This window comes from Lycium ferocissimum, unplaced genomic scaffold, assembly GCF_029784015.1.
Source record: "Lycium ferocissimum isolate CSIRO_LF1 unplaced genomic scaffold, AGI_CSIRO_Lferr_CH_V1 ctg3776, whole genome shotgun sequence".
Lineage (NCBI taxonomy): Eukaryota > Viridiplantae > Streptophyta > Magnoliopsida > Solanales > Solanaceae > Lycium > Lycium ferocissimum.
The window spans coordinates 1-13822 of record NW_026725490.1 but is presented as its reverse complement, the minus strand read 5'-3'; the positions used below and the strand labels follow the sequence as shown (position 1 = coordinate 13822).

Below are 13822 nucleotides of genomic sequence, written 5' to 3'. Positions count from 1 at the left end.
CTTAAAAGGATTCTGGATTATATATATTTTGGGAACTAAAAGAGTGGCTGGTTGAAGGGAAAGGGAAGCCAGAAAATCCAGGGAATCGACGTCCCCCAAACCATTAGACTTCCAGAGAAGAGGAGTCCGGTCGCCATTAAAACCCTTCTCGGAAACCGAGGAAATATCCAATCCAATTCCGATACTGGGTAGGATTCACCAGCCGCTAGACATAGCACATAAGCCAACAGTAGTATGAATGGGACAGGAACTATTCGACCTCTTTCAGGAAAGGGCCTTACACACGGGGACACTGGCTGATCCCGCCGACAGGAGCAAAGGAAGGTCTCTTTCGCCTACGAGCATTTGTACGAAGAAAGGAGTCTCGTACAAAGGGTTGGAAAGAAGGCTTTTACCTTATTTCAGGTGGGTTAGTGCGTATCTGTTCGGGCGGAGGCGGACAATGAAAAGACAGAAAGGAGCGAATGATGCCAACCAACTCGACAAAGACATTCAGATATGAAAAAGATAAAGAAAGACGTGTTAAGCTTGTGTTTTCCCAGCCGACTCGCACACGACCGTCTTTTTTTCGATTGAAGAGTCGGACTCCCCGGAAAAATAGCATCTCGTAAGTTTCCGGAAGAAAGAGGCAAAAATAGGTATCGGTAAAGGAAAAAACCTCATTCTGCTGTGGTTGAGAACCAGTCTTTTCTTAGGTCAGGCTTGACTTCGCTTTTCCTCACCTTATCACCTGTCATCAAGCCTCCTACCCCAGATTTTTCTGTCAATTTGGAATAGACTCATCTCTAGGCTTCGCATCTTCGTGAGAAAGACCCATGCCTCCGCTTATGGCTTTCATACCACCCATACGTGCTCCCCTTCTCTCGCCCTCCCTGACATTGCCTTTGCATCGCAAGGAGGAAGAAGGGTCTATGCCGAAAGAGAAAAGGGTGCTGCATGTATAAGTCCAAAAGAGCTATGATGACTCTCGAAATGGAATTGGAAGAGCAAGACGGGCTAGGGCTGGCACATTAACAGGATATTCAATTTGTGATAACGATGGCGGATAAACCAGATAATAATCTTACTTGTCCCCAACGCTAAAGTACCGGGGATTTTCGGGGACTAGCCCGCTTCCACTCTTTTCTTTTTTTTTCTAAAAGACAAGGAGGATTAAGAAGGCCATCATTAAGGAAAACAAGGCAATAGCTTCGGTTAAAGCAAATCCCAAAATAGCATAACCCAAAAAATCTTTTGCCAATGAATGATTTCTCGCAACAGAATGTTGGAACTGAAAACATTTCCAATACCGGCAGCAGCTCCCGCTGAAGCAATTGTAGCAGCTCCTGCGCCGATTCATTTTGCACCTTCTAATCTTACATAATAATAAAGAAAGTTTAAAGAAAGTTAGCTCTTTATTTGTTTTTCTCGCCCTTCTTTCTTTTCTTCGATTTTAGATGGTAAAAAAGAGAATGGAATTTCCGATCTTGTACCCAAAGTGCGGTACACTTCACACCAACCCAAACTCCCTACCCTCATAAAAAAAAGTGACCCCCTTTGTTTGATTAGTCAGTTTTCAAGAGGGGGAAGTTCTTCTGGCAATCTCAGGCATACTCCAAATCGATTATTTGGCCTGATCGAAACAACCTAGGAAAGGTTGTCAGCCTACATAACCAACTTCTCATACCAAGAAAGCCAGGTATCAGATCCCTGTAGTTCGAGCCCTTTTTTTTCCCAGTTCCTGTACGTGGAATGATTTCCAGTGAGTAAAGTAGTCTGGGGGAAAGATAAGCCCTACCCACTATCCTTTCCCCAAAAAAAGGGGCCCGTCCTCGAGAGGACTCAAACTACAACAACTATTTAACTAACCAAAACCACCTCCCCCCATTATTGTTAACGCAATATGTACGGCTTGCGCAAAAAATTCACTATATATTCAACATTATTGGAAGCTATTATAGATATATGACAAGAGCTGTAAATTAGCTTCATTTTGTTCTCCTATAAAAATCTTTATTACATGTTGTGTAGTGTGTCCTGCTGGGAGTAGAATTCAAGCTTGTAAAAAAAGGGGTCCAGAAAAGTGTGGCTGATTTGTTCTTTTACCATGTCAGCCACACTCTCATTTAGTCGATCTTGATAGTCCGAATACGAGAAGTGTCTTAATCTAGACACTCTCCAAGTTGATAGGATCCAAATGAAAAAAGGAAATACAATGGTAGGATTTGCCATCTTTCTTAAACAATAATGAAAAACCAATTGATCGGGAAAGGTCTTGTTCATGGTGGTAAGCGAGGGAGGATTTAGTAAAGGGATAATGCCGCTTTATACTAATATAGTCCCGAGTTGGTAATTAGAGTTAGAAGCTTCACAGCTTCCTCCACTCACCTCCACGGGCGAATATAGTCTACGTCACTCTTTCTTGGCTAGTCTAGTAGACTATATTCTAGGTCATTCGGAAGGGCTCCGTATAGTTTTGGGGTGTAACGTTGTGGTTGTTCCCTCTCCTTTCAGTCGAGTGACTTCGTACCTATCCTTACCGAGAAAAAGGAGTTCCAGAGGCATCTTCCATTCATATCGATTTTGGTTTTTCCGCACCATATTTTGATCTGCCTCTTCTTCGATCCGGAATTCCCAGCAAATCCTTGACTCCTCGAATACAATGGAATTTCACACCTGGCGAATCTTTCACTCTACCTCCTCTTATTAAGACCATAGAATGTTCCTGCAAATTATGACCTTCGCCTGGAATGTGAGCAAATATATCATGTCGATTGCTCAACCGTACTTTGGCTATCTTACGTGGAGCTGAATTAGGTTTTTTCGGTGTTCTCGTTGAAACACGCGGGCATACTCCTTGCTTCTGGGGACATTGATCCAAAGCTCGAGTACGGTCCGTGCGCCGTTTTTCTTCTCTACCATGACGAATCAATTGATTTAATGTAGGCATCGCTCTTTCCTTTGTCCTTCCCCCCTATTTTTGCCCTATCACTAGTGGTTACTCCCGATCCGAAGCACCCCTTTTCCATTCATAGAGAGATCCAATCGTCAAAATCAATAAAAAGGCCATCATGGACCAAGATCCAAATGGATCAATCTTGTTGGGAGGTACTGCCCAAGGAAAGGAAAAGGTTACTTCCGGATCAGGAATAATAAATAAAATGGAAACAAGATAAAATCTTATATCAAAACGACTTCTGGCATCACCGGAAGGATCGAAACCACATTCGTAGGCCGACAATTTTTCTGGATAGGTCGAACTATTGGAAGAAACTAGAAAAGGAAGACCGAGTGGGATCAAAGAAACTAGCGGGCTGATCACTAAATAGATACAAATAGGTGCAAATTCTGACATCACCACAGAAAACTTGGTTCTTTCGCTCCTTGCTGGCGGAGCGGCATACCGGAAAAAAAAGCAAGAAATAGGAACGACGGAACGAAGAACGGAACTGGCTTGATAGCAAAACAAAAAAGGCGTATATTATGGGGCCCCTCTGGCGAGAATGCTTATTCTTTCTTGGAGAGCGCTGCTTTCTTCCGCTAAGGAGGTCATCCTTCTCGAGAGAAATTCCCATTCAGTATGAGAGTTAAGCCTTTCTTGCATTTCCACTCGGGCTTGCTGCTTTTGTTTTAAAAAGCCCTGGAAATGGTCTGCTTGAGCGGTCTTAACATCTTCATAGAACGGAGAATTATGCCTCTCGGTACAGAGACTTTTTAAGACCTCCCCGAGAGCGGAAGGAGAAAATTCGATTGGTTCGAGGTGGCCTTTGACTATGGCCTCGAGGTCCAGCGGATCAATCCAGAATTGAGGAGCCTCTCGACCATAGAAAATTAGTTGATAGAAAGAGCAAATCTGCTCTCGAGTGGAAAAGGAAATCTCTGTATTAAGCAAGTCTCGCACCAGGACTTCATAGCTGGCAGACACGGTGGGGGTGGTTCTTAGTACTTGATGTACATATTCCACCCATTCCGGGTCCTGATGCGACTGGCCTAGATAGTAATGGAGAAGGTTTAGCTCCGAGGGGAGCACATTAAAAAGGGTCTGTGGACAAAGAAGTCCATACAAGTTGTGCCAAAGGAGAACCCCAGTCCGTAGGACAAAACATAAAAATAGAAGAATCTTGAACCAGAAAACGACCCCCTGAAAAGCAGGATTTATTAAATAAAGCAAGGAAAGGCGTCTTTCTATATTCAACTTAGAACCAATATACAAAGTAAAGAGGAAAAGGCATGACCAGAAGAATTGTGTGAAATAAGTGAATTTATCCAGTTGAGGCATTCTTGATTGATTGAGACAAAACGATTCCCTCAATACAGCTTAACTCCGTCAAGCCTGTACGAGTAGTGAAGAAGTATAGAGCACTTTGGTTGGTTGTTGACCAACGGAAAGCATGGGAGAAAGATGCACAAACGAAAAAGGGCTCAAAAAAAAAGTTGGAATTTCATATATAAAAAGAGCGGTACACTGAACACGAACCCAATTGTTCGAAGAAAATTCTTGCAACTACGAAAACTACAACAACCTCCGTGAACAGACGCTTTGTCAGTTCATTTTTTATATAACTTCAATTCAATAATTCAGAAAAAAGGTGAAAAAGGCGGGTAAATCTAGTTCAATCGGTAAATCCATCTCAGGGGTAAGCTGCTCCGTTGTAGCCACTTCTGTACCTGTACCGGCTTGAGCAGCCGAAATATTGATACTGGGAGATTGGGGATCGGATGAAAGACTCGAAGATGCACATTTGGGGGTTTGACGATAAAGATCGGACAACAATCTCACTTTCCTCTTCATATTTGGAAAGACTTATGTTCATTCGCTCTGCGAGCAGAGCGGTATACCGAAAAAAAGAAGCGACTACCTTACTTAAGCAATTCTTCTTATTCTTATTCTTTCTTAGTTGAAGTTCCCCTTCTCCGGCAGCAAGTTCAATGGTTTCTAAGCTGGACGACTGGTATTCTCTGGATGGACGGTAAATCCAGGTATGCTGCTGGTCCTTAGAAGGACCAAGGGAATCCTGGTCTTCTCTCCTAACGAATTTCCCCTTTGCTACTCCCTTTCGCTACCTGGAGCCAGGTTTTTTCTTATTATAGATAACGTACGCACAGGTGATCTATCTAATTAATGGACTAGCTTCACTAAGACCCATTCGATCTTCTATAGCGACTTTCGGACCATTCCATTCATTGTCTTCTTCTCAACCTCTCCTCGGTCACTGAACTGGGTTACTGAACTCCACCTTCTCGGAATCCCATTTCAGAAAGTCAGGTCGAAGGCAAATGGATTCCCTTGCTTGGGCAATAAAAAAGTCTATGATTCTCATCTCGAAAAAAGAGTTTAAAGCTACGGCACCTCCTATAACTACACCACCAAGACCGGGTAACAGAACAGCGGCCAGAGCAGCAGATTCCATAGCCGCGGTTCTTCCTCCATCAAAAGGCTCTGAGCCTGCTACGTAGCTAGGCTACGAGATTGATTCTCTGATGATAGAAAGAGAGAGGATAGAGGATCACGCTTACAAGCAGCCTTTTCCATCGTCTTTCGCTGACCCTGGTTCTATCAAACCAGCTTCCTCAATCCTGGTGTGAACTTCTTCCTGCCTTCTTACCCAAGAGCTCTGATTCCGCTTAAATAAAAGCAGCTCTTCTTCCTTACTCTTTCGAGTAAGCATTTTGAAACTTCCTTAAACATCTGCTTCAAAGAGCTAAGCCCCGGTCTCACTGAACTGGGTCAAAGAACTACCTTCCTGGAGCTACCTCCTTACTTAGATCGTTCGTTCCCCAATTCAAACTCGGATCAGTTGGCAAGTGGATTCCGTGCCTGGGTACGAAACTCGAAACTCGATCTTGAAAGAGTGAAATCTAGCCTTTTGTCTTTATCCTTTATGGGTCTGGGCTAATTCTTGAAAGCAGCAACTCCTACACCTACCGAAACTTTAACAGAACAACTACGGATTCTCACCCTCGAGTCAGGAGCTCGCTTTCAATCTCTAAGAGCCGATTCGATGGCATCTTCTCTTATGATCTTTCTAGTTAGCACGTAGTGGGAATAGTCCCTCATCGACACGGGAAGAGAGCTTCAAGCAAAAAGGGCTTGTGCAAGCAAGTGACACTTGACTTCAAGCGAATAGTGCTGCCTCACTTTCTTTAGCTAGGCTGAGAAGCCGATTCCCGACATAGACTATTTCCTTCTCATCGAAAGATGCCTAAGACCTTTTCACCAAAACAAAACCTAAACCCCCTGCTCCTCGAACAATTGAATCAGAAGTCAAGATATTCACACCCACGCATAAAGAATAGCCTGTGAATGCCCTCTTTTTTAGCCTGGAGTTTTCTTGAGATACCTCAAGATAGGACAAAAAGCCTCCCAGTGATCTTGTCTTGGATTCTGCATGAATTGACTAACCACTCCAAGAGCAAGGGTTAGATCTGGTCGGGTTACAGTCAGATAGATAAGCTTTCCAACCAAACGTCTATACCTCTCTGGATTTTCAAAGAGCAGGCCATCATCCTTACTGAATTTCAAAGTCGGATCCATAGGAGTATCCACATTGCTCCCAACAATCCAGTCTGCTCTAAAAAGTCTGTAACATACTTCCTTTGAGAAAGTGATATTCCCGCCTTTGATCTTGCTACTTCAATACCCAACAAGTATCCAAGCTTTCCAAGATCCTTGGTAAAAAAGTGTTTACTAAAATACTGTTTCAGGTCAACAATTCCTGTCCTCTCACTACCTGTAATCACAATATCATCAACATAGACAGCAAGGATTAGAGATCCACTTTGGATATGACGAACAAATACTGAATGATCAACCTCAGTTTGCTTCAGCCCATATGCAGAAAGAACTTTACTAAATTTAGCAAACCATGCCCTCTGGATTCTGTTCTAGACTTACCAATCTTGGCTAGCTTGTTTTCCTTGCGCTAAGCCCTTCTCTTATCTACAACTTTGGCGAATAGTGAAAATCATTATTCCCTCCAATCTTTATGGAATGATTTGACCCCCACTCCTAGCGTGCTAAGCCGTAGTATGTTTTTTAAGAAGATCCTTCCCGGTGTGCCAAGCCCCCTCCCAACGGTCTCAGGCCATGGTCTGGGTCAATGAACTAGTCTCGCCCCCCTAACCTAAGAGTTCTGGTTATGACCAGCCGAAAACAGGTCCTCTAGATGCCTTATAACCGTCCTTTTTGCCCATTCCCGCTTATGCGTACTTCATGGCTGATAGGCCTACAGACGCTTGAGGCCCCGGAATAGCCTTGCTTTCACGTTCCCCCTCTTTCCTTAGATCAGGTTAGCACTTATGCTGCTTCACGCAACTATATTCAATCAATTGAGTAGAGAGGGCAATTGAATCAGTCGTCATCCTTCGCTCTTGTGCTAAAGGCTCTCTTACCACAGGTCGCCATTCCATCCTTTTTCGAAAGGGTAGATGCTTTTCTCCTCGATTCATCGAGATTTCAAGTTGACATCTCGAACATAATCCTGTTGTTGGTAATGGCCTTGGCGAATGACTTGCCACGCTTTCTGGGCTTGACTCTTGTGGGATGGGATGTGCTCAGCCGCCTCCAACTCTTTCTGTGGGTCAGACAACTTCCTTAAGTCAGCAGACATCATATTGATCTCTACTGCTCCCGCAAACGGTGATGTCTCGATTCCCATTGGTCGGTCTGCTATCCGGAACAAACCTTTGTCCAAGTAATCTTGAATCAGATTCCTGAAATTTACACAATTATTTGTAGAGTGAGTCCATTTCTCGTGCCATTTACAATAACGTTTTCCTTTTCTTTCTTCTTTTTTAGGTATCTTATGTCCAGGCAGACAGGTCAAAAGCTGTTGATAACCCGGCGGCTGCTTCAGAGCTTCAGATGCCAACCAGTCGGCCGCGATCTTACCTTCTCTCTTCTCTATGAGTATGCTTACAAAAGCACTGCCAATCCCTTTGAACAAGATTCCTGCAAGCTTGGATCAGTTGTGCTTGAGGGTGATTAGAGGAAATCAAATGAATCACAGCATGCAAACAATATTCCAAATCTGTTTCAAGAATGACCTGCTTGTAACCCAAATCCCATGCCAACATAAGGCCACGGTAGATGGCCCAGAATTCAGCCACATTCTTGGTTGTACAATCCAAATTCTCAAAGAAAGCAGACACCCATCCGCATTCATTTTCACAAAAAAGACTGTAAGGGGAAACCTTCACACAAAAATATTCGTATATTCTCGCTCATCCACGGGTTTTCCCAAGCCAAAACCTACTCCTAAGAAGTTGCTGGATCGAAGTAGTACATTATACATCTGCCCGCCAGCAGCGGAGGGGGTTCGATTCCCCTTATACGCGATGTGGCGAAAAAGACTGATTCAACGAGATATGCCTGCATGTCGAGAGTGCGCTCCCTCTCTCTCAGCTAAGGAAAGAGATAGAGAATTCATGTACTTCGCGATTTCCTGCGGATCTATCGTATCGTTACTTCTCTCTGATTGTGATTTCCCATGTGCCGTACTATACCGCTAAGGAAAACAAAAAAGAACCGGGCTAGGCTACTCCTCTTCCCCTTTCTGAATCAACTTGTCCTTGCGCTTACCACTTCTTAAAACTTGCGAGCGAGTGTCGATCGCTCCTTTGCCTGGGCAAGATCTGACGACTCCTGCCCAAAGATGGCGGGTTACGAATTCAGATTAGCTACTGCCAAAGAGGCCAGGAACGAGCTTCCGCTTTATCTAAAGAAAAAACCTCTTCCTTTCTCTCTTCCTGATCAGCGGATTCAGAGTGATCAGGTGAAGCCCCCCTTCTCGTTGGCACGGATGAATCAGTTACATCTTGTTCCTACTACTACCGAGTAGAGGACATTTCATTCACAGACCTTGATCTTTAAGGTAAAAGTGGGCCTTAGCTGGCTGACCTGATTTACCCCTTCTCGTTGGATGACCGGCCCTTTCTTAGACTTGGTGAACTCCTGTCGCGATGAATTAAACTCCGTTCCATGCCCCGCTGCTTGTCAATCACATCGGAAAGTCGTTGGGTCGGCGGAGACCTCTTTCGGCAAAGAATTATACCACAAAGCCCCAACTAGGTACTACCACTTATAGGAGTCTTCTTTGCTAGTAGAATGCCCCCCACGAGAAGAAAGAATAGTGGGATGCTCACGCTCTCGTTGGACGTGACAGTCAGTTACAGTGGGTAAACTAACGAAGGGAAGAATTTGATTTAATCACAGAATTGAATCGGGTCTCATCCCTTCGATTCCTCGCTGCATACTTCAATGAGAAAGGAAAAGAGCTTTGTTGCGTGCTTCTTCGGGTGTGGTTGCAAGATCTCGCTTTCCGTTCGAAAATGTGTACGTAGCTTCCTTGTACAATAGCTCTCTCTCTCTCTGAGAGAGTGATCGGGAAGCATTCTCTCTGCCCCTCCGTATCTGACCCTGACCCACGCTCTAGCCCTCTTTCGTCGTCCAAGTCGCATACCTCCTAAACAGTCTATTTGGTTTTTAAACGCGATCTATTTAACTGATTAACTGTGAACTACGTGGGACTTGATTCTTTTTTTGCTGAAAAGAGAAGGTACGTAGGCAGCTCTCCTAAAAAAGAGTGAAGTTCCGCCCGCCTTTGAAGGCTAGCTCCTGCTTCGGAGCTTCATCCCCACATCTCACATATTGGAAAAGGCAAACAAAAAAGGGGAACTCAGTCAATAGACAAAGAAAAAAAGGGATATGTTACACAAAAACAATCCAATGTTTGTCTTTCTAAGGATTGATTTTCCTTGTCGTAGTTCATATTCATATTCAGGAAAAATGCAGCTTTTTCTTCTTATTGTGGAAACGGAGGGAAGGCAAAGGTCCGTAGGAGGACAACTATCAGTATTAGCTGACTGGTGACGAGGATCATATAGTTTGAGAGCTGGATCGAGTTTTAAAGCGTGGTTATGGCGGAATGGAATGTGCCCTATCCCGCGAAGGAGAGGAACCTGTCATGTAAGGAATTTAGGTCAAAACTACGCTCTTTCAGCCGGTTTAGTATAGTAGTAGTTTCAAATCAATGCAAGCCAATGGAAACCCCTCCTTAGGGACAGTCGCATAGACTGAGACGTGAATGTAAAGCAAGTGTTTGGGAAGTTGGCCCGACCCCTTTGGTTTATCATAAGAAGAAATCTCGGAGATCATCAAGGCCTACCATATTAATGGGATCTCTGGTAGTAGGCCCAAGCCCCGGAAGACAAGTGAGTCTTAATAACATAAGCGAGAATGCCGAGGTCTTGTCAAAGCCTCTTCAATCATTGAATCATTGTTCAGCGCTTTCTCTCGCATGCCTCTGTGGTCAATGGGAGCAGCAAAAGATCAAACCCCACCCCACTCGGCTCAAGCCGAGGAGCGGAAAGCCACTTGACTGGTTGGAAAGGGGCTGCTTGTATGAGAAAAAGAAGAGTCCTTTCGAAGGCTTTGTATCAGACATCTTCGCTAGAAGACAAGAAGCAAAGATAAAGGATGATGCAGCTATGGTATATATCTACAAGATACTAATGAACTCTCTCTACGGTCGATTTGGTATAAACCCAGAAGTTATTAAAACCGAGATATGCACAGAAGAAAGATATCATGAGTTGTATAAAAAGGAAACTTTTTACAGTGCGGGGGTCCTGTCCCTTGGACGACTTGAGTAATGGGAGAATGGCAACTGGGCCCTGCAGTGGTAGAACCTCGTGAACCGGGCATACTATTGAAGAACCTTCTGTGAACTTTTCTTCTCTTATGAAATTTCTACTCAGCTTGAAAAGAAAAGAAGCCTCAAGCCGATAAGTCATCATCTTCGAGAATTTCGAAAGAAGAGCTGAGGGCTGATCTACGACCACCCTCTCACTCACGGCACACATGCTATATGTGTGATGCCGACACCCTGATCTAGACATCCACTCCAGACTATTTACCTTATTTATGATCTTCTTACGGCCATCACGCTATTCTATAATTAACCATGCTATTTATGCTAAAGATAGCCCTTCATAGATCTCTACGACCTACCTCTACGAACAGCCTTAGACTGGCGTACTGATAGTAGCTGCTACCCATACCGCTGATGGGAGATTACGTATTAGCGCTGCTGCCTACAACAAAAAAATGATGAATCGAGATGATGGCCAATGCACCCAAAAATGGACGCGGAGGACAATCCGTGGCTTAGACGGGAGATCACGTTTGAAGAAGTTTTGAAGAATGAGAATCTGAATAAAGCCCCAGGTCCCGACGACTTCCCGGCTGCCTTCTGTCAAAGGATGTGGCCTCACACATTAATAAAGCTATTGAAGTTTCTTAAAAGCAGGTCAGATCCTCAAATCGAGAAATTCAACGTTTATCACACTTATTCCGAAGCGGGAAGTTAGCGATTCCTTCGATCTTTATCGGCCTCTGGATTGGCTTCGAAGGATTCTCTCTCATGGATTTGGCTTCTATTTAAGACTTTTTGAATATTGAATCTAACTACTAGCATCGGTCCCGGCAAAGACCCCTCTTTCGTTCGAGCAAAGGGCGCCTAACCTGAAAGAGGAAATAGGGGTTTTCCTCGATGCGAAAGAGCTAGATCAGTAGTTTATCTGGGACAAATTCCTACTTACTTTTCTTAGTAATGGTAACGAAGGTATGCCAAGGGAAGCTCGGGCCAACCTATGTCTCAGTAGCTGCCCGAGAAAGGACCACTCAATCCAGACAGGTTCTCGCAACTGCCTTTCAAACAGGACCTCGAGAGGCAAGCCATGGAAGTACCGCTAGGTAGGGAGCGAGCTCCTACTTCATTGGATGTCTGATGAAAATGGGGGCTTCCAACTGAGATTCATGAAGAGAAGAGAGGACCCGACGTCACAACCTGTGTCGAGCCTATGAAAGAGTATGCCCGAGTGGAACTGAGAAGATCAAATGACCCGACAGAGCAGGAAGTGACCAAGTGCAGTTGACTACAGAACCTGCCCTTTACCGTCGTTGCTAAAGCAAACAGCCAAAGCTTTCCTCTTGATTTCGCAGGCAGCCGATTTTTCATGCTTTGGTCTCATTATCTCACCTAGCGAGACCGCCCCACCACAGAGAGCTAGGCCTGGGTGCAAGTCAACATATTAGAATATCAGACTGATGTGGCATTCCCGACTTGAAAGGGGTTGGTAGACTTCAAGCTGGGTCAGCTAGACCTAAGTAAGTAGGCATCGAAGGAGGATTGTAGTAAGGAGTTTTGCGAGTTGACTACTTTTTAGTTGAAGAACCTAGTGAGCCAATTCCTACTCCTTCGGAGTCTTCTGTGGAGCTTTCTTCTCTTATGCAATTCCGAGTGGAAGAACTTCTGACTTCCCCCAAAGAGCTTAATAGCTCTGAGTGAAGCTCCTGAGTTTCCATTAGCCCCTTTTCTAATTGAAGGAAGAAAGCTATTGAGCCAATCATTCAATAAAGAAAATAAGTAAAGAAAAAGAAAGGTGAACAAGAAGGGAATAAGCTCTCAAGCCTCGGAGGAGAGCAATCTCTTGTGGAAAAAAGGCAATTGCCTGGCAAGATCCGACTAAGCCAATCTTGATTCTCTCTGAATGCTTCAAAGAAGAAGAGTCAGCCGGGAATCCAATTTATGCCTTTGCTTGTCTTCCTTGCTGGATGTGGAACTGTAATTCATCCTCAACTGGATAGAAGAACTTCGCCTTTCTTCTTCTTCCTGAAATGAAATGAAGAGAAAGAAGGTGCCCGGCCTAAAAGACTGGTGGAAAAAGCTCTTTTTGTTGGTCAAGACCTTTTGTTGAACTAAGTAAGTCAGTTTTCTAAAAGAAGTCGTTTTCCTCTCATGGATTTCTTCCCGTTCAAGCCAGAAAAGCCCCGTAGCTATAGCTATCCAAGAGTGAAAGTGAAATTCAAGCGGGCGCGGATGCCATCGAATGGGCTCTTTGCCACAGAATGTGATGTCTTAGAATCTCCTTCCTTGAAAGCTTCCGTTTTTCAGTTCAGAATCCGATGTGAGGAAAAGAATCCTAGGTCAAGGCAGTAGCACGGTACGGGATCAGTCCCTTGTTCTCAGTGCAACGTGTGAAATGACTTAGTCAAGAGATCGATCTTAGGATACCGGCAAAGGAAGAAGGTGGATACTACTTTGATTCCGATTCGGGCGGAGGAAGACTGATTTAGAGGGGTAGGCATTCCCGTCCGCCCTTACACAGGGCCCCCCCAAGAAAAAAGAAATGCGGTACCGGCTGTGATCACACGCTGGACACAAATCCGTCATTCTTATGCTTCAGCTTAAACGGGACAAAAGTAGCTATCTGGCACACTAGGGAGTCCTCAAAGTATGAGTCCATACACTTGCTAGCTAAGACTGGATCGTCAAAGACCGGATTCCTTTTCTTAATACCTTCCTTATCTCTCCTAAGGGTCTTGCCCTAGGCATAACCTATATACAAAGAGTTCCAACTATCGAATCAAAGCAAAGAGGAACCTTTCCCCAGTTGACGAGAGAAAGAAAGGAAATGAGCCCATTGATTCACCTATCTGAAGCTGAAGGAATGAAAGGGAAGCCCGGGGTCAAAGCGCGTTCGTTGTTGCCTGTATAGCTTTCTATAGCAGAGATCTAGCAACGCATTCTAGGCACAGATCATTGGTATTGGATGTATCGTTAGGTTGTGCCGAGTCAAATCTGCTCCCTTTTTTTTCCGTTGCAGAAAAGAGATCCCTTCCCCTCGCTTTCCAATGAATATGAAGTCCGGGAGGCTGCAGGTACTATGGATCCTCTGACACCCAATCGGGTTGCTTTCCCAGGTCTCGCCGGTGTTGCCTGTAGGTCGTGATGTGCCTTGAGATGGCCGTCTCCTGTCCCCCTTCCAGTGGGGAACCCGC

At 44.5% G+C, this 13822-nt stretch overlaps 2 protein-coding genes across 2 annotated transcripts; both read right to left on the bottom strand.

The window, feature by feature from the left end:
* Nucleotides 1-209: 209 nt before the first annotated feature.
* On the bottom strand, nt 210-2929 carry LOC132044172 (small ribosomal subunit protein uS12m). The gene has a single exon (XM_059434664.1). It carries the CDS (start codon nt 2927-2929, stop codon nt 2552-2554), a length of 378 nt encoding a protein of 125 aa, XP_059290647.1. The 3' UTR covers nt 210-2551.
* A 48-nt stretch (nt 2930-2977) lies between these two features.
* LOC132044173 (NADH-ubiquinone oxidoreductase chain 3) lies at nt 2978-4842 on the bottom strand. Its single transcript, XM_059434665.1, has one exon. It carries the CDS (start codon nt 3332-3334, stop codon nt 2978-2980), a length of 357 nt encoding a protein of 118 aa, XP_059290648.1. The 5' UTR covers nt 3335-4842.
* Nucleotides 4843-13822: the final 8980 nt, after the last annotated feature.